General features: G+C 39.5%; 1 protein-coding gene across 2 annotated transcripts in view; it reads left to right on the forward strand.

Annotated features, from left to right (window-relative positions):
- The window catches only part of LOC127443524 (intersectin-1-like), an 89,756-nt gene that overhangs the window by 14,778 nt on the left and 57,972 nt on the right, over positions 1–17,006 (forward strand). For both annotated transcript variants that reach the window (XM_051702207.1, XM_051702208.1), the window contains exons 3-12: positions 543–638; positions 5,421–5,484; positions 11,703–11,863; positions 12,185–12,358; positions 12,447–12,525; positions 12,632–12,741; positions 14,519–14,582; positions 15,344–15,481; positions 15,729–15,841; positions 16,029–16,291. In XM_051702207.1, the coding sequence (XP_051558167.1) occupies positions 543–638; positions 5,421–5,484; positions 11,703–11,863; positions 12,185–12,358; positions 12,447–12,525; positions 12,632–12,741; positions 14,519–14,582; positions 15,344–15,481; positions 15,729–15,841; positions 16,029–16,291 (1,262 nt within the window). The remainder of the gene's footprint in view (positions 1–542; positions 639–5,420; positions 5,485–11,702; positions 11,864–12,184; positions 12,359–12,446; positions 12,526–12,631; positions 12,742–14,518; positions 14,583–15,343; positions 15,482–15,728; positions 15,842–16,028; positions 16,292–17,006) is intronic.

Genomic DNA, 17,006 nt, shown 5'->3' on the forward strand with positions numbered 1-17,006 from the left:
TGTGTTAAACCGCTTTCTCTTTATCCCTCTCTTTATAAACGGCGTAAAGAAATCGGCGTTCTCGTTAACATAATGTTTCATAATGCCGCTTTCTGCAAAAACCCTGGAATAAACAGTTTTCTTAAGTGCATGTAACCGTGGTCACTGTCTTATCACCATAAATTCAGGACAATAAATACTACTATGATGGATACCTACAATATTATTTTACAGATCTACTGTACAATTTAAATAATAGATCTTTTTTTCTGTTACAGTAATCAGAATTAGACTCTTATTTACTTATTACGCCTAAATGTCACGAAAATATTGTCACAATAGTACAGATTCGTATTTTTTCTTTTGATGTTGGGGTGAAATATGATCCCAAATATTTCTTTAAAGCTTTCGTGAGATTCCCCCAGTTAGAGTTGGCCTGTGTGTGTGATTTAAAATTTGTTCCAAGCTGTGGTCTGCCCCCTTTATGAAAATGTTGACAAGTTAAACCCTTGTTAAAGCAGTGCACTGATGCCTGTCTGATATGTCTGTCTCTCTCTCTATAGTGGGGTCCGATACATGGGTAATATCTGTGGACGAGAGAGCCAAACATGACCAGCAGTTCCACAGTTTGGCCCCCACACCTGCTGGCTTCATCACAGGTAAACACACACACACACAGTTGGTTTTCTTGCAATCAAAAGGTGCTATGGAAAGCTCGGAATGCTCATTAGTGCTGATGTTGTCAAAAACCTGATCTTGATGCTCTCTGAAATTGTAAGATGCAAACAAATCGTTTGATCCCTTTGAATCCTGTAAATCTGCCAATGACAACCAGCAGTCCAGTCAAGCATATTTATTCCTTTCATTTCTGAATATCATACACAGAGGGGAAGAGCAAATGCCACATCTACACAGTCAAATTTAACAGCTAGAAACATGAAAACATGACTGTGCCTTCCACTTACCCATCATCCTCCTCAAAATGCCATGCACATTAATATTGTCAATGACAGTCTGTTAAAAGCATACAACTTCCTGTTTTCTGCTCACAGCGGGTGGAAATGCACTTAAACTGGCCTAGGCTCACAATAGTCTTGAACTAGTACAGAGCTGATTTATTCTGTATGAATGCAGAATATTCTGTATAATCTGAAATTAAACAAAGGAAATCTGTGTAAACACAAAATACAGTTTTTAAATGATAATGTTATTTATTGAAGCAAAAAAGTCCAATACCAACTGGGCTTGTGTGAAAAAGTATTTGCCCTCTAAATCCCCAAATCTATGAAACTGCATTCATAATGGGGTTCAGCTGGACTTGTCACACACAGGCCCGATTACTGCCAGCCCTGTTCAATCAAATCAACACTTAAATAGAACTTTTTCTGCAGCATGAAGTTAGCTAAAAGGTCTCACCCAGTAGCACACTATGCCAAAGTCGAATGAAATTCCAGAAATGATGAGGAAAAAGGTGATTGAAATACATCAGTCTGAGAAGGGTACAAAGCTATTTCAAAGGCTCTGGGACTCCAAAGAACCACAGTGAGAGCCATTATCTCCAAATGGAGAAAACTTGGCACAGTAGTGATCCTTCCCAGAAGTGGCCGACCTTCCAAAATTCCTCCAAGAGCACAGCGACGACTCATCCAGAAAGACATAAAAAAGCCAAGGACAACATCCAAGGAACTGTAGGCCTCTCTCGCATCAATAAAAGTCACTGTTCATGACTCCACTCTCAGAAAGACACTGGCCAAAAATACCATCCATGGAAGAGTGGCGAGGCGAAAAACACTACTAACCCAGAAGAACATTAAGGCTCGTCTGAATTTTGCCAAAACACACCTTGATGATCCTCAAAACTTTTGAGTGAATGTTCTGTGGACTGATGAGTTGAAAGTGGAACTGTTTGGAAGACAGGGATCCTGTTACATCTGGCGTAAATCAACACAGAATTCCACAAAAACCACATCATATCTATAGTCAAGCATGGTGGTGGTAGTGTGATGGTGTGGGGATGCTTTGCTGCTTCAGGTCCAAGGTGACTTGCAATAATTGAGGGAAACATGAATTCTGCTCTCTACCAGAAAATCCTAAAGGAGAACATCCGGTCATCAGTCCGTGAGTTGAAGCTCAAGTGCAACTGGATTATGCCGCAAGACAATGACCCAAAGCATAGGAGTAAGTCCACCTCTGAATGACTCAAAAGAAGCTAAATTAAAGTTTTGGAGTGGCGTAGTCAAAATCCTGACTTGAACCCGATTGAGATGCTGTGGCAGTACCTTAAATGGGCAGTTCATGCTCGAAAACCTCCAATGTGGCTGAACTAAAGCAGTTCTGCAAAGAGTGGGCCAAAATTCTACCACAGCATTGTGAAAGACTGATCTCCAGTTATCGGAAGCATTTGCTTGCAGTTGTTGTAGCTAAAGGTGGCACAACCTATAAAGCTATTAAGTTTAAGGGGGCAGTTCGTTTTTCACATGGGTGATTATAGATGTTGGATAACTTTTTTGCTTCAATAAAAAAAATATATATTTGAAAACTGTATTTTGTGTTTACTCAGGTTGCCTTTGTTTTATATCTCGTTTGAAGATCTAAAACAATTTAGTATGAAAAATACACAAAAATAGAAGGAATCACAGAATCACTCAGAAATAGACGGCTAAGGAGCTTGATTAGGGTGAGGCATGTTGATTTCCACACAATTCACATCCTATTGTCATGGCATATATGTTTTTGTAGTCTCCAGTTGAAACATTGATTTTCTTTTTTTTTTTTTTTTTTCTCCTCTCTCATAGAAAGCCACCTTTCTCTTTGGACTTTAAGAAAATTCCAGAAGAGTCTTAGTACTTCTTTCTCAGGCTTACTTTACTTGTGAGAGAATGACTGATATGTCAAACTTACACTGAAAGGAAAGCCCTTTGTGCAACATAGATAGATGCTTAATTTACTTGTAAACAGCCAATCAAAATCACAAAATGCAAATAGTAGTCTAATTCCAACTTGTTCCAGCTGGACTTTGGATGTCTAGTGAAGAGATGGCACTTAAGGGTTTCCTGTTGACCAGTGGGTCTCAAAGAGCCTCTTTGTGTTGACTGAAGGATGACTGGAACAGTGAGTGGCCCACAGTCAGGCAGGCATGGATAGGAAATCAGTTTTTTTGTCTCTTAGGGTATGTGTGCTAAGACACCTGTTATCAAGAGGAATAGAGTTTGATAGGAGGTGAAATGCTTCAAATAAACTGCATAAAATGCTGTGCCTGATGTTTCAACAAAATTTACACAAAATGATTCTGAAAAAGTATCACAGTGTTTTTCTTGATCAGATCACAAGCATGCAGATCATTTTAAAACTAGGCTTTAAAATTTTCAGAAGACCTTTCTGAAAAATCACCACCAGACACCAGCATTTCTGTTTTTATGTCACTAAAGTGCGGTTAACCCTTTCAGACGTACCGTCACACATATGTGACGGTTAATAACTGGGTCCCGCAGAGTAGCATCGCACATATGTGTTTCTGCAACAGCCAGTTACGTTACAAGCTGCCAGATTCAAATCGGCTTTCGCGCCGACACAGGCTTCGCTGGTCAAGCGTCTGTTGTTTGTATTAGCTCAAACAGTTACTCATACAGTCTTTTAAACCACAGAATAAGTATATTTTATATACATATATCCAACTCATCACCAAAGTGCCATGATAAAAAGTTTACAGCTCTTATATGCACAGTCAGTACATCAAACGTGATCTTCCTCCGATGCATGCTGCCATTTGTTTACATTAGTAGTGGTTGTCATTTGTCAAACAAACAGCTACTCAGAGTCTTTTCAAGCACATAATGTTTATTTTACGTAACAAACAGCCAAATTGTCACCAAAGTACCACGACAACAGTTCACAGCTTGTATATACACAACCATCATATCTCATCATAACCAGCGATCTTCCCATGCATGCAGCCACATCTGCTGATTAGGTGCAGATGCGGTTTTCATTCACACAAAGAGCAACTCAAACAGTCTTTTCAGGCATATAATATGTTTTTTTGTTTTTTTTTTCTGAAAAAGAACCAAACTATCACAAAAGGACCACAATAACAGTTTAAAACTCGTATACTCACAGTGAAAACATGCTGATCGAGCATGATGCATGCAGCCAATTCTGTTTACATTAGCGCTTGTCTCTCTCTCACACACACACACACACACACACACACACACACACACACACACAATGTCTGAGAAGTCATACAGTGCATAGGCAAACCGGACTGCTGATATTATTGGTTCATTTGCTTTTTTTACAGCTATAAAAACTAAATAAAACAAACAGTACAGCAGACATAACCCATTTGTTCACATGTTTACTATATTATATACATTTTATTTTTATTTTTATGACAAGAAATCAAAAATGAAAAAATAATTAAAATATACTCGTCTACACTCTGCTCCCCTCTACCGGCTGTGCAGTGTCATGCAGAAATAACTAACTCCAGGGGGCACTGCAGAGAAATTTAGACACTAATCATGAAAAGGTTAATAAACACTTTTGTTGACAGAACCATCTATATGAGATTTTGTAACTCTCTTTATAATTATATTAACAAAGTTTTACAAGCATTATAAATCTATTGTAGCATTTTAATGTCACAACATTTCAAACATGACATTAATTTTGGGTTAAAGGGATAGTTCACCTAAAAATTAAACTTCTCTCATTATTTACTCACCCTCATGCCACCCCAGACGTGTGGGACTTTCTGTCTTCTGCAGAACACAAATGAAGATTTTTAGAAGAATATCTCTGCTCTGTAGGTCCATACAATGCAAGCGAATGGTGACCATACCTTTTGAAGCTCCAAAAAGCACATAAAGGCCACATAAAAGTAATCCATACAACTCCAGTTGTGTAATCCAAAACTTCAGAAGCGATATTATAGGTGTGGGTGAGAAACAGATGAATATTTTAAGTCCTTTTTTACCATAAATCTCTACTTTCACTTTAAAAATGTGGAAAAAATGTGAAAGTGAAAATGGAGATTTATAGAAACAATGATTTAAACATTGATCTGTTTCTCACCCACACTTATCACTTCTAAAGACATGGATTAAACCACTGGAGTCATATGGATTACTTTTATGTGGCCTTAATGTGATTTTTGGAAGTACAAAGGTCTGGTCACCATTCACTTGCATTGTATGGACCTACAGAGCTGAAATATTCTTCTAAAAATCTTCATTTGTGTTCAGCAGAAGAAAGAAAGTCATACACATCTGGGATGGCACGAGGGTGAGTAAATAATGAGAGAATTTTCATTTTTGGGTGAACTATCCCTTTAATGTTACATTTCAAACACATTTATTTTGGGTTAAGGTTCATTGACAAACTGGAATGTTTATTATAGACCTAATTATGGTTTGTTTCCCCTCTCATATTCACTCTAGGTGACCAGGCCAGGAATTTCTTCCTCCAGTCAGGTTTACCTGCTCCCATCCTGGCCCAGATATGGTACGCAATTCCTATAAGTCATATTTTTTTCTAATACAGACTTAATCCAGTATGTGCAAGTGATCAGTAATTAGTGCTTTTAGTAATAGTGTGGGTTACTTACAGTTGAAGTCAGAAGTTTACATACACTTAGGTTGAAGTCATTAAAAATGTTTTAACCACTCCACAGATTTAATAATAGCAAACTAGAGTTTTGGCAAGTCGTTTAGGACATCTAATTTGTGCATGACACGAGTAATTTTTCCGACAACTGTTTACAGACAGATTGTTTCACTTTTAATTGACTATATCACAATTCCATTGGGTCAGAAGTTTACATACGCTAAGTTAACTGTGCGTTTAAGCAGCTTGGAAAATTCCAGAAAATGATGTCAAGCTGGTAGACAATTAGCCAATTAGCTTCCGATAGGAAGTGTACTGAATGGGAGGTGTACCTGTGGACGTATTTTAAGGCCTACCTTCAAACTCAGTGCCTCTTTGCTTGACATCTTGGGAAAATCAAAAGAAATCAGCCAAGACCTCAGAAAAAAAACTGTGGACCTCCACAAATCTGGTTCATCCTTGGGAGCAATTTCCAAACACCTGAAGGTACCACGGTCATCTGTACAAACAATAGTACGCAAGTATAAACACAATGGAACCACGCAGCCATCATACCACTCAGGAAGGAGATGCATTCTTTCTTCTAGAGATGAACGTAGTTTGGTGCGAAAAGTGCAAATCAATCCCAGAACAACAGCAAAGGACCTTGTGAAGATGCTGGAGGAAACAGGAAGACAAGTGTCTATATCCACAGTAAAACGAGTCCTATATCGACATAACCTGAAAGGCTGCTCAGCAAGGAAGAAGCCACTGCTCCAAAACTGCCATAAATTTGCGAATTCGACAAGAGAGAAACTTGATCGATTCAAGAAATGCAAGAAACTCTTACATCAACGGAAGGTCGCTTTTGCACTGATGTTCCCGGCCAAATTGAGAATAGATACTAAGGATGGCCGTAAAGTATTTACATGTCCACAGCAAGCATTGTCCTTCATGAAGTCAATGGATTTTGCGGTACTCACATTGCAGCCAAGTGAGCCTGACTCACTGAACATTCACTTGACCGTCTGAGGAAGCTGCGCGCCTTTTTTGTTTCTTTTTACGCTGGTTCCGCCTAGCGGCTGGAGTTTGTTTTGTGGAGTATTTCTTGCAGGACATTGGAGTGATTTGGTCATTTGTTGCACTCATGTAGCAGTTGAATGGGTCGGCTCACTGAATATTCATTTGACTGTCGAGGAAACTGTCTTTTTTTTTATTTTATATATATATATATATATATATATATATATATATATATATATATATATATATATATATACAGGTGCATCTCAATAAATTAGAATGTCGTGGAAAAGTTCATTTATTTCAGTAATTCAACTCAAATTGTGAAACTCGTGTATTAAATAAATTCAATGCACACAGACTGAAGTAGTTTAAGTCTTTGGTTCTTTTAATTGTGATGATTTTGGCTCACATTTAACAAAAACCCACCAATTCACTATCTCAAAAAATTAGAATATGGTGACATGCCAATCAGCTAATCAACTCAAAACACCTGCAAAGGTTTCCTGAGCCTTCAAAATGGTCTCTCAGTTTGGTTCACTAGGCTACACAATCATGGGGAAGACTGCTGATCTGACAGATCAATAATTGACACCCTTCACAAGGAGGGTAAGCCACAAACATTCATTGCCAAAGAAGCTGGCTGTTCACAGAGTGCTGTATCCAAGCATGTTAACAGAAAGTTGAGTGGAAGGAAAAAGTGTGGAAGAAAAAGATGCACAACCAACCGAGAGAACCGCAGCCTTATGAGGATTGTCAAGCAAAATCGATTCAAGAATTTGGGTGAACTTCACAAGGAATGGATTGAGGCTGGGGTCAAGGCATCAAGAGCCACCACACACAGACGTGTCAAGGAATTTGGCTACAGTTGTTGTATTCCTCTTGTTAAGCCACTCCTGAACCACAGACAACGTCAGAGGCGTCTTACCTGGGCTAAGGAGAAGAAGAACTGGACTGCTGCCCAGTGGTCCAAAGTCCTCTTTTCAGATGAGAGCAAATTTTGTATTTCATTTGGAAACCAAGGTCCTAGAGTCTGGAGGAAGGGTGGAGAAGCTCATAGCCCAAGTTGCTTGAAGTCCAGTGTTAAGTTTCCATAGTCTGTGATGATTTGGGGTGCAATGTCATCTGCTGGTGTTGGTCCATTGTGTTTTTTGAAAACCAAAGTCACTGCACCCGTTTACCAAGAAATTTTGGAGCACTTCATGCTTCCTTCTGCTGACCAGCTTTTTAAAGATGCTGATTTCATTTTCCAGCAGGATTTGGCACCTGCCCACACTGCCAAAAGCACCAAAAGTTGGTTAAAGGACCATGGTGTTGGTGTGCTTGACTGACCAGCAAACTCACCAGACCTGAACCCCATAGAGAATCTATGGGGTATTGTCAAGAGGAAAATGAGAAACAAGAGACCAAAAAATGCAGATGAGCCGAAGGCCACTGTCAAAGAAACCTGGGCTTCCATACCTCCTCAGCAGTGCCACAAACTGATCACCTCCATGCCACGCCGAATTGAGGCAGTAATTAAAGCAAAAGGAGCCCCTACCAAGTATTGAGTACATGTACAGTAAATGAACATACTTTCCAGAAGGCCAACAATTCACTAAAAATGTTTTTTTTATTGGTCTTATGATGTATTCTAATTTTTTGAGATGGTGAATTGGTGGGTTTTTGTTAAATGTGAGCCAAAATCATCACAATTAAAAGAACCAAAGACTTAAACTACTTCAGTCTGTGTGCATTGAATTTATTTAATACACGAGTTTCACAATTTGAGTTGAATTACTGAAATAAATGAACTTTTCCACGACATTCTAATTTATTGAGATGCACCTGTATATAAGAAATCATATAGTTGGCGCTTTAATGTATCCCTTTAGAAAAATCCTGAATTCCAAAAAATTTTAAAGGCTGAAATCAATGTTTATATGGAGACCAACTGGTCCTCAGTATCCTCTGTGGTCGTGACTTGGGAGGCACTTAAGGCAGTTCTTAGGAGTCGGATCATACTGTATGCCTCATTCATCAAAAAAATCCAAAGCACGAGAACTCGTGGAGTTGGAAGGGAATATTAAAAGTGCCGAGGCAGAGCTGAAGTGCCGAATGTCATCTGATGGCCTCAGAGAATTAACCCAATTGAAATACAGATATAATACTATTTTGTCTTGGAAGGTTGAGGTTTGGCTATTCGGGGCAAGACAGTCATACTTTGAGTCAGGGGACAAAGCAGGGAAGCTTTTGGCTAGATATATAAAGCAGAGAGAGTCTTTTTCTACCATTCCCTCAGTGAAATCTGCTGATGGTGGAATTTTTACCTCGGTCATTGATATTAATAATGCTTTTAGAGAATTCTATCTTGATCTCTATAGTTCCATGTCTTTGTCTACTGATGAAAATATTGGAAACTTTGTGGAACCATTAGAACTCCCTAAACTGACGACTGAGCAAAAAAATTCTCTTGATTCTGAGATTACCTTGGAGGAGCTTGGTGAGGTAATTAAGGCCTTGCCAACAGGCAAGGCTTCAGGGCCAGATGGCTTTGCCATTGAATTTTTTAGATCTTATGCTACAGAACTGGCGGTTAGCCAGTTTTGACAGAATTGTTTAACCATTTAAGTAAAGTTATGACATCTTTTATACATATAGATCAGGTGGGTTTTATTTGGGGCCGCAGCTCTTCTGATAACATTAGGTGTTTCATCAATATTATGTGGTCAGTGGCGAATGATCAGACTCTGGTCACTGCCATCTCACTTGACGCCGAAAAGGCATTTGATATGGTAGAATGGGATATCTTTTTAAGATTTTGGAAATATACGGGTTCAGGAATACTTTTATTGGATGGATTAAGCTACTTTATAGACACCCAGTAGCAGCGGTACAAACAAATGGATTAATTTCAAATTATTTTACTTTGGATAGGGGCACCCGGCAGGATTGCCCTTTTCCCCCATTATTGTTCTGTCTTGCTGTGGAACAATTAGCAGCTGCAATAAGAAAGGAAAATGATTTTCCAGGGGTGGTGGAAGGTATGGCGCATAAGCTTTTGCGTTACACAGATGATGTTTTATTATTCGTCTCTGACCCCACTAGATCTATGCCTTAACTCCACAGAATTATTCATTCCTTTTCCAAGTTCTTAGGAAACAGATTCAATTGGTCTAAATCCAAAGCTTTGGCTCTGACAGCGTACTGCCCAGTAACGGCTTTTCAGCCAGGCGCCTTCCAGTGGCCCAAACAGGGCATTAAGTATTTGGGTATTTTATTCCCAGCAAATTTGTCTGATTTAGTTAGTTCATTTTGACCCCTTAATAAAAAGGTTTTCGAGCGATGTGGGCAGGTGGGCTTCATTACATTTGTCTATGATTGGGAAGGTTAATGTTATTAAAATGAACTGTATTCCAAAATTCAACTACCTGCTACAATCTCTCCCTATAGATGTCCCCCTCTCTTATTTCAAGCAATTTGATAGCATAGCGAAGTCCTTCATTTGGAATGGTAAATGTCCCAGATTACATTTCAGTAAGCTGCATAGGCCGTTTGACAAAGGTGGGCTAGGCCTACACAAGATTTTTTTTTTTTTATTATTATGCATTCGGTCTCAGACATTTGGCTCATTGGTCACTTCCACCTGAGAGAGCCCCTCCCTGGTTTTGTATTGAACGGGAAGTTCTTGCCCCTATTTCGCCATTGCAAAGCCTTCCTATCAAACTAACCGGAGAAGTAACACCCCGTTATCTCACATTTGCACTCGGTATGGACAAAAGTGTCCAGTGTGTTTAATTTGGACATTTATTTAAATGTTGCCTCGAGCATATGACTGAACCCAAAATTATGTATTAATAAATCCCCTTTCTGCTGGACAGAGTGGATTGTGAGGGGGGTTGCTACACTCGGTGACCTATATGAGAGTGGAGTGTTGAGATCCTTTCAAAATTTGGTTCAACATTTTGGGATTCCCAGATATCAGTTTTTTAGGTATTTACAGCTGTGCCACCTGCTCTGTACTATTTTTGGGAGTAGCATACAACCCCCTAAAGCAGACACTCTGGGAGTGGTGATTACTGCTTTTGGAAAAGGTCATGAGGTATTACTCCCTGCTAATTCAGAGTCTGGGGGACTGAGCTTTAACTTCTATCAAAAGATTTTGGGAGAAAGATTTAAACTTGGTAAACTTGGGAGTGTGGGCTAGGATTTAAAAAAAAAAAGTCATGTCTGCATCTAGAGATGCAAGGGTGCGTCTTATGCAGTTCAAGATTTTACATCGATTCTGTTGGACCCCCTCTAGATTGTATAGGCTTGGTCTTAAAGACATACCCACCTGCTGGCAATGTCAATCAGAAGATGTAGACACAACCCATATCTTTTGGTGGTGTGTTAAGATCCAAGAATTTTGGTTGAAGGTTCAGAGTTTTATGTGTTATGTATTGGGCACTCAAATTTCATTTAGCCCCAGACTCTGTATTTTAGGCGATGGGGTGGTCATTAATATAGAGAATAAGCACATAAAAAATTTGGTCCTAACCAGCGTCATGATCGACAGATAAATGAGACGTAGACGTAGTGTGTGCGGAGGCTTCACGCTATTCGCCGCGGCATCCACGCACAACTCACCATGCGCCCCACTGAGAGCGAGAACCACACATTATTGCGACCACAAGGAGGTTACCCCATGTGACTCTACCCTCCCTAGCAACTGGGCCAATTTGGTTGCTTAGGAGACCTGGCTGGAGTCACTCAGCACGCCCTGGATTCGAACTCATGACTCCAGGGGTGGTAGTCAGCGTCAATACTTGCTGAGCTACCCAGGCCCCCAACATTTTACTTTCTTAAAATAAAGTAGTGATCCTAACTGATCTAAGACAGGGAATGTTTTCTATGATTAAATGTCAGGAATTGTGAAAAACTGAATTTAAATGTTTTTGGCTAAGGTGTTTGTAAACGTCTGACTTCAACTGTAAGTGTATACATTTAGAAATTGATTGTGTAGCATGTTCCTAATCCTGAATGATAATAATCAATTAAATAGAATAACATGATGTTTAACTTGTCTGCCAGTGAAAATGTTACTTTTTCAAATGGGAGGGGCAACATTAAAGAGTGTGTACCATTTTTCGCAGGGCTCTAGCCGACATGAACAACGATGGAAAGATGGACATGCATGAATTTTCCATCGCCATGAAGCTGATTAAACTGAAACTGCAGGGTCACCCCCTCCCTCCTTCCCTGCCGCCCTCCATGAAGCAGCAGCCCCTCTCCATAACCCCACAGCCACCCTTCGGTGAGGATGCCCACAAACTAGCTTGATAGCTTCACTGAATGTCACAGATTAGGTCTTAGTCCAGGACTACAGTAGACTAGACCTAGTCTCTGTTGAAGATCCTGGTTCATTCACTTAGATTCATAAAAGTTTCCTTATAGAAAGTGTACGTCATAATCCTGGCCAGTTAACAAATCCATCAAGTTTTTGGTTAAATTTTTTTAAATTAAAGTGTCATAAGTAAAGGCTTCTGAGGATTCAAACTTTATAAATATAAACCTTAGCAGACAAGATCTAGCTCTTTGTCACTGTACTCATGTTTCTGATTGTTTTCTGCTGCAGGGATGCCTAGTATGGGTGCCATGCCAGGCCTGCCAGCAGTGCCACCCATGCCCTTGCCCCCTCTGCCAGCAGGTGTGTCTCCTCCGCTGGTGGCATCAGTAGCCCCACCCGTACCATCCCTGGCCAACGGAGCACCTGCAATGATACAACCTATGACTGGATTTTCCCATCCATGTAATCTAAACACACTCACACTTACTTAGACCTATTTGGACTGTTTAATAAGCATGCTAATTTATAAGTGTTTGTCTCTGTCTCTCAGCTGCTGTACTCAACAAAACCTCTTCGTTCAACCGTTCCAGTATCAAGCTACAGAAGGGCCAGTCTGTAGAGTTACCCAGGTACATACATCCGCTCATTTGCATACACTGACACTTCACGCAACATTAACAGACACTTGATAGATGTTGACACACCAACATTGTCTCTCTCTCTTTCACGCTCTAGTGCTCCGGCAGCTCCTCCGCCTGCAGACTGGGCCGTGCCTCAGTCCTCCCGGCTCAAGTACCGGCAACTCTTCAACAGCCACGACAAAATGATGAGTGGTTATCTCACAGGTACACCCTCTGTGACATAACCGTCCATACTCATAGATAGTGATCGAACGATGTGGGTTTTTCAATGGCCGAAACCTAGAGAGCTGGGTGGCTGATGGGGGATTTAATACTGATATTTACTGTATATTTATTTAATGATAACAAATAAGATGTACACAAAATTGCGAGATTTAAATGAACACTTATTTTACTTATTATTTACTTAACACTTTATCAAAATATTCATAACTAAAATTGACCAACATAAAATAGAAACGTTTTGGCATTATGACCAAAACTAAAAAAGTGCTTTGAAATTTGCAGACAAATCAAAAGTCTGCCGTTTCGATAATTTATTAAAAAGTTTGTTCTGCACAAATTATTGTAATCGGTAAAAACATAAAACTGATAAAAGAGCCAAGTGTCATATGTCGTTGGAAAGCTCCCAAAGAGACAAATACAATCGGCCTATTTATTTTACTCACAGACAAAAATATAGCGAATAATAGCTTAGTATATGTCTTTGAAATACATGCTACATGTAAACAGGTGTTGCTTATATGCCACATTTGCGCTTATAACTTTACAGAAAATAAATGGAACATAAAATATCACATACCACTACTTGGAGGAGGTGATTATCTTTGAAACGAGCTTACACACAACGTAATCTGATGCATAGATCATTAGATAATCCACACGAAGCACAATGTGCTGTCTGGCTAAAAACACGTTAGCTTTCCTGGATCAGATGACTTCATCAGAAATTATGTAGTACGTTGTCCAGAGTCATGGAACACTAAACCAATGGTATTAGGATTCAGATTGTTGCAACTAGAGGTGGAAGTCATCCAAATATGGGCAGAGAGGATTGTTCACTAATTACATAAGCCACCAGGAGATGGTGCCAAGTACATGTCACAGACACAATGATGACTCAAATGGCACGGAATGGAACTAAATGAGATCTCATTACTCATGCCTGCATGCTTTCGCGAGAGAGCATACCATTAGTCATTGTTGTATGTGCATGTGTAATTAGTTCTTATGTACAATTATTATGTTTTATTTGTTTCAAGACATTATTGGACACTAGGATAAATTATTTTTGTAATGCTATAACGTTTGATTGCTTTGTCGTATCAACACAAAACTTTTCTCAGTTACAGGTGACAATTGTGAACAAAACAAAAGCAGTTTTTCAGAGCTACCTTATTTACACCCTGAGATATCTAATGTCAAATCAGAAAAATAAGTTAAAAAGTTTATTTTTTTTTAATTTTTATTTTTTTGGTTCAGTTTTTATTTTTCAGCAATTTCTTAGGCAATTAGCTGTGATTTTATCACTTTGCACAGTATTTTGCTTTCATTGAGGATAGAAAAATAACTTGTTACCTCATTCCTAATTATGACAACATGTTAAATGTTACACTTACCTTAGCCACCATGTTGCCAGAAATCTTAACTTGATGTAACAGCTGGAAGGGTTCAGTAGTATCAATGCTGTCCTTAATGGCGTGGCCATAAACTGTTGGTTGGTTTTCATTAACCTTAAAGAGTTGAGAATATTTTAGGTTTCATCAGATAGAAAAGGTTGAGAAGTAAAGGATTCTCATTCAGGGAATTTAAAGGATTTTGTTTAATTTGATGTGCTTGCAGACCTCAGAGTACTCGTGATGAGTAACAGTGATTACTCAGTAAACATTACAGGAAGCAAAGGGTACTGATTCAACATACTCAACAACTTCTGTTTCACTTTTGTTTCCTGCATGTCTTTCTCTCTCTTTTTGTGCTCCAGGTCCACAGGCCAGAACTATTCTAATGCAGTCCAGTCTACCGCAGGCCCAGCTGGCCACCATCTGGTGCATGTCCAACATATTCTTACTGTGACTTGGTCTCGCATTTAAAACCTAAACAAAGCTCAGTGTGTTCTGAAATGTATATCAGTGTAAACATAAGGTCAATCCATCTCAAGTGGTCCAATAATTGTAAAGTTGGTTGCTTGAACATTTTTAATTTTCAATTTTTGTATTTATTGATTACCTCTATGTATTGGTATTGCAAAACCACCAGTTTTTTATTTTTATTTTACTCAGTTTAACCACGAAGGCCATCTTTGTGTCATGGCACACAACAAACTTTGGTTATACAGCTGTTTACGGAAACCTCAATATCTCTGCTCAGGATGGTCCTACCTCCTGAACAAGAATGTGCAAAATGTTTATAGGTACATGTACCTTGTAATGTGCTCTAGAGATCAGTTTTTGTTCCAAGGAGCTAGGACCATCCTGAGCCGAGATATTGAGGTTTCCGTAAACAGCTGTATAACCACAGTTTGTCATGTGCCATAACACAAAGATGGCCGTTGTGGTTAAACCAAGTAAAATAAAAATAAAATGTGGTGGGTTTGCAATACAAATACATAGAGGTAATCACTCAAAATAAAAAAAAAATAGGAAAATTAAAAATGGTGAAGCAACCTGTATTGACCACTTGAGATGGACTGACCCAAGGATTATTATCTGGCTATTGTTATAAGTTCATCAGACTGATTTTTGTTTAACATACTGTTCTTGAGATTTTTGTATTGCCTTTGACATGCACCGCCTCTTTCTCTCTATAGGAACCTGTCAGATATAGACCAGGACGGGAAGTTGACGGCAGAGGAGTTTATTCTGGCCATGCACTTGATTGACATGGCCATGTCTGGTCTGCCCCTCCCCCCTTTATTGATCCCTGACCTTATACCTCCAACATTCAGGTGAGATACCCAACAAACACCACAAAATTTCCTTACGCAAAGACATTTTCACTAAACTGCTTGATCAGTTATCACCATATTTAGAATTAAATGCAGTCTCTTTTGTTTTAAAAAAAGAATTTTTATTGCAGTTATGGAAATTGTTACATTTACAGGTCAGGTTGTAAATATGTGTTTCTTTGTGGCTTACATTCACTTGATTTCACTTGACATAACTGTATGTTTGGTTCTTTGTGGTTTTGTATAGGAGAATTCGTTCAGGTAGTGGAGTGTCTCTGACCAGTATGCACTCAACTGACCTACGGTCACAGGAAGAGCCCGGGGAGGAAGAGGAGAAAGAGCCAGAGAAAAAACTTCCAGGTGAGGTGTCAAGGGGCAATCCTGAATATTTTCCTCAAGGAAATTCACTTATTAGCCACCGCATTAAATATTTGTGGACTCAATCCTGAGCACCAATGTATCTTTTTTTGGTCACCTGGCACAGGGAACTGCTACATTTATTTATTTTGTGTAAATGTCTTAAAATCATCTTTCTGACCTCCCACAGTCACATTTGAAGATAAGAAACGCGAGAACTTTGAGCGTGGAAACCTTGAGCTGGAGAAACGTCGGCAAGCACTGCTGGAGCAGCAGAGGAAAGAGCAGGAGAGACTGGCGGCGCTGGAGAAAGAGGAGCAGGAAAGAAAAGAAAGAGAACGACTGGAACAGGAGAGACGCAGACAACAGGAGCTGGACAAACAGCTGGAGAGACAGAGAGAGCTGGAAAGACAAAGGGAGGAGGAGAGACGCAAAGAGATTGAAAGAAGAGAGGTGATGAGAAAGAACCCATCACTTGTCCCCAATCTTTCAACCCCTGTCATAACCATGTCAATTTCATCTGTGTAGAACAGTAGTTCCACCTGGCGCCTAGCTCGAGTCTGTGTTTGTAGCCTGCTAGCCTTTTTAGCATTGCTTATCTTTCTGTTTTCATTGTTAATCTTTAATCTCTGCCATTTTTCAGCACGCATCACTTTTTCCACATTATGCTCTTATCACGATTCAACTGCGTGCATTTTTCAGCGCGTGTCCACTTATATTTTTATTTGCGATTAAACTACGTTCATTTCACCACACGCACCCGTTTTCTCCTCTGTGTTAATGGATTATTGCATCGCTCTCAAAGCACCGCTTATCAACAACCACCATAACAGCAAACAATTGGTGAGGGATTCACATCGATCTCAAATCCATGCTGCCTGAGAAGCACCACAACAACAAACAATTGCGGTAAGTCATGGCATCAGCACACGTTATTGCTACTTGCACTGCATGCCACATGTTTATGATAGCTTCATCCGTCAGCTGTGAGGGATTTCCATGTGATAAATGTAGGAATTAGTCAGGCTGATGGAGAAGATTTACATGTTAGAGACGCATCCGAACGCTAGTGGTGGTCATTGAGAAAGAGAAATCTTTAGATATTGTTTCAGATGCTGTTAGTACAGCAAGCAACACACACTTCATTTCTGGCTGTAGAGCCCCTGCA

Source organism: Myxocyprinus asiaticus, chromosome 7 (assembly GCF_019703515.2).
Source record: "Myxocyprinus asiaticus isolate MX2 ecotype Aquarium Trade chromosome 7, UBuf_Myxa_2, whole genome shotgun sequence".
Lineage (NCBI taxonomy): Eukaryota > Metazoa > Chordata > Actinopteri > Cypriniformes > Catostomidae > Myxocyprinus > Myxocyprinus asiaticus.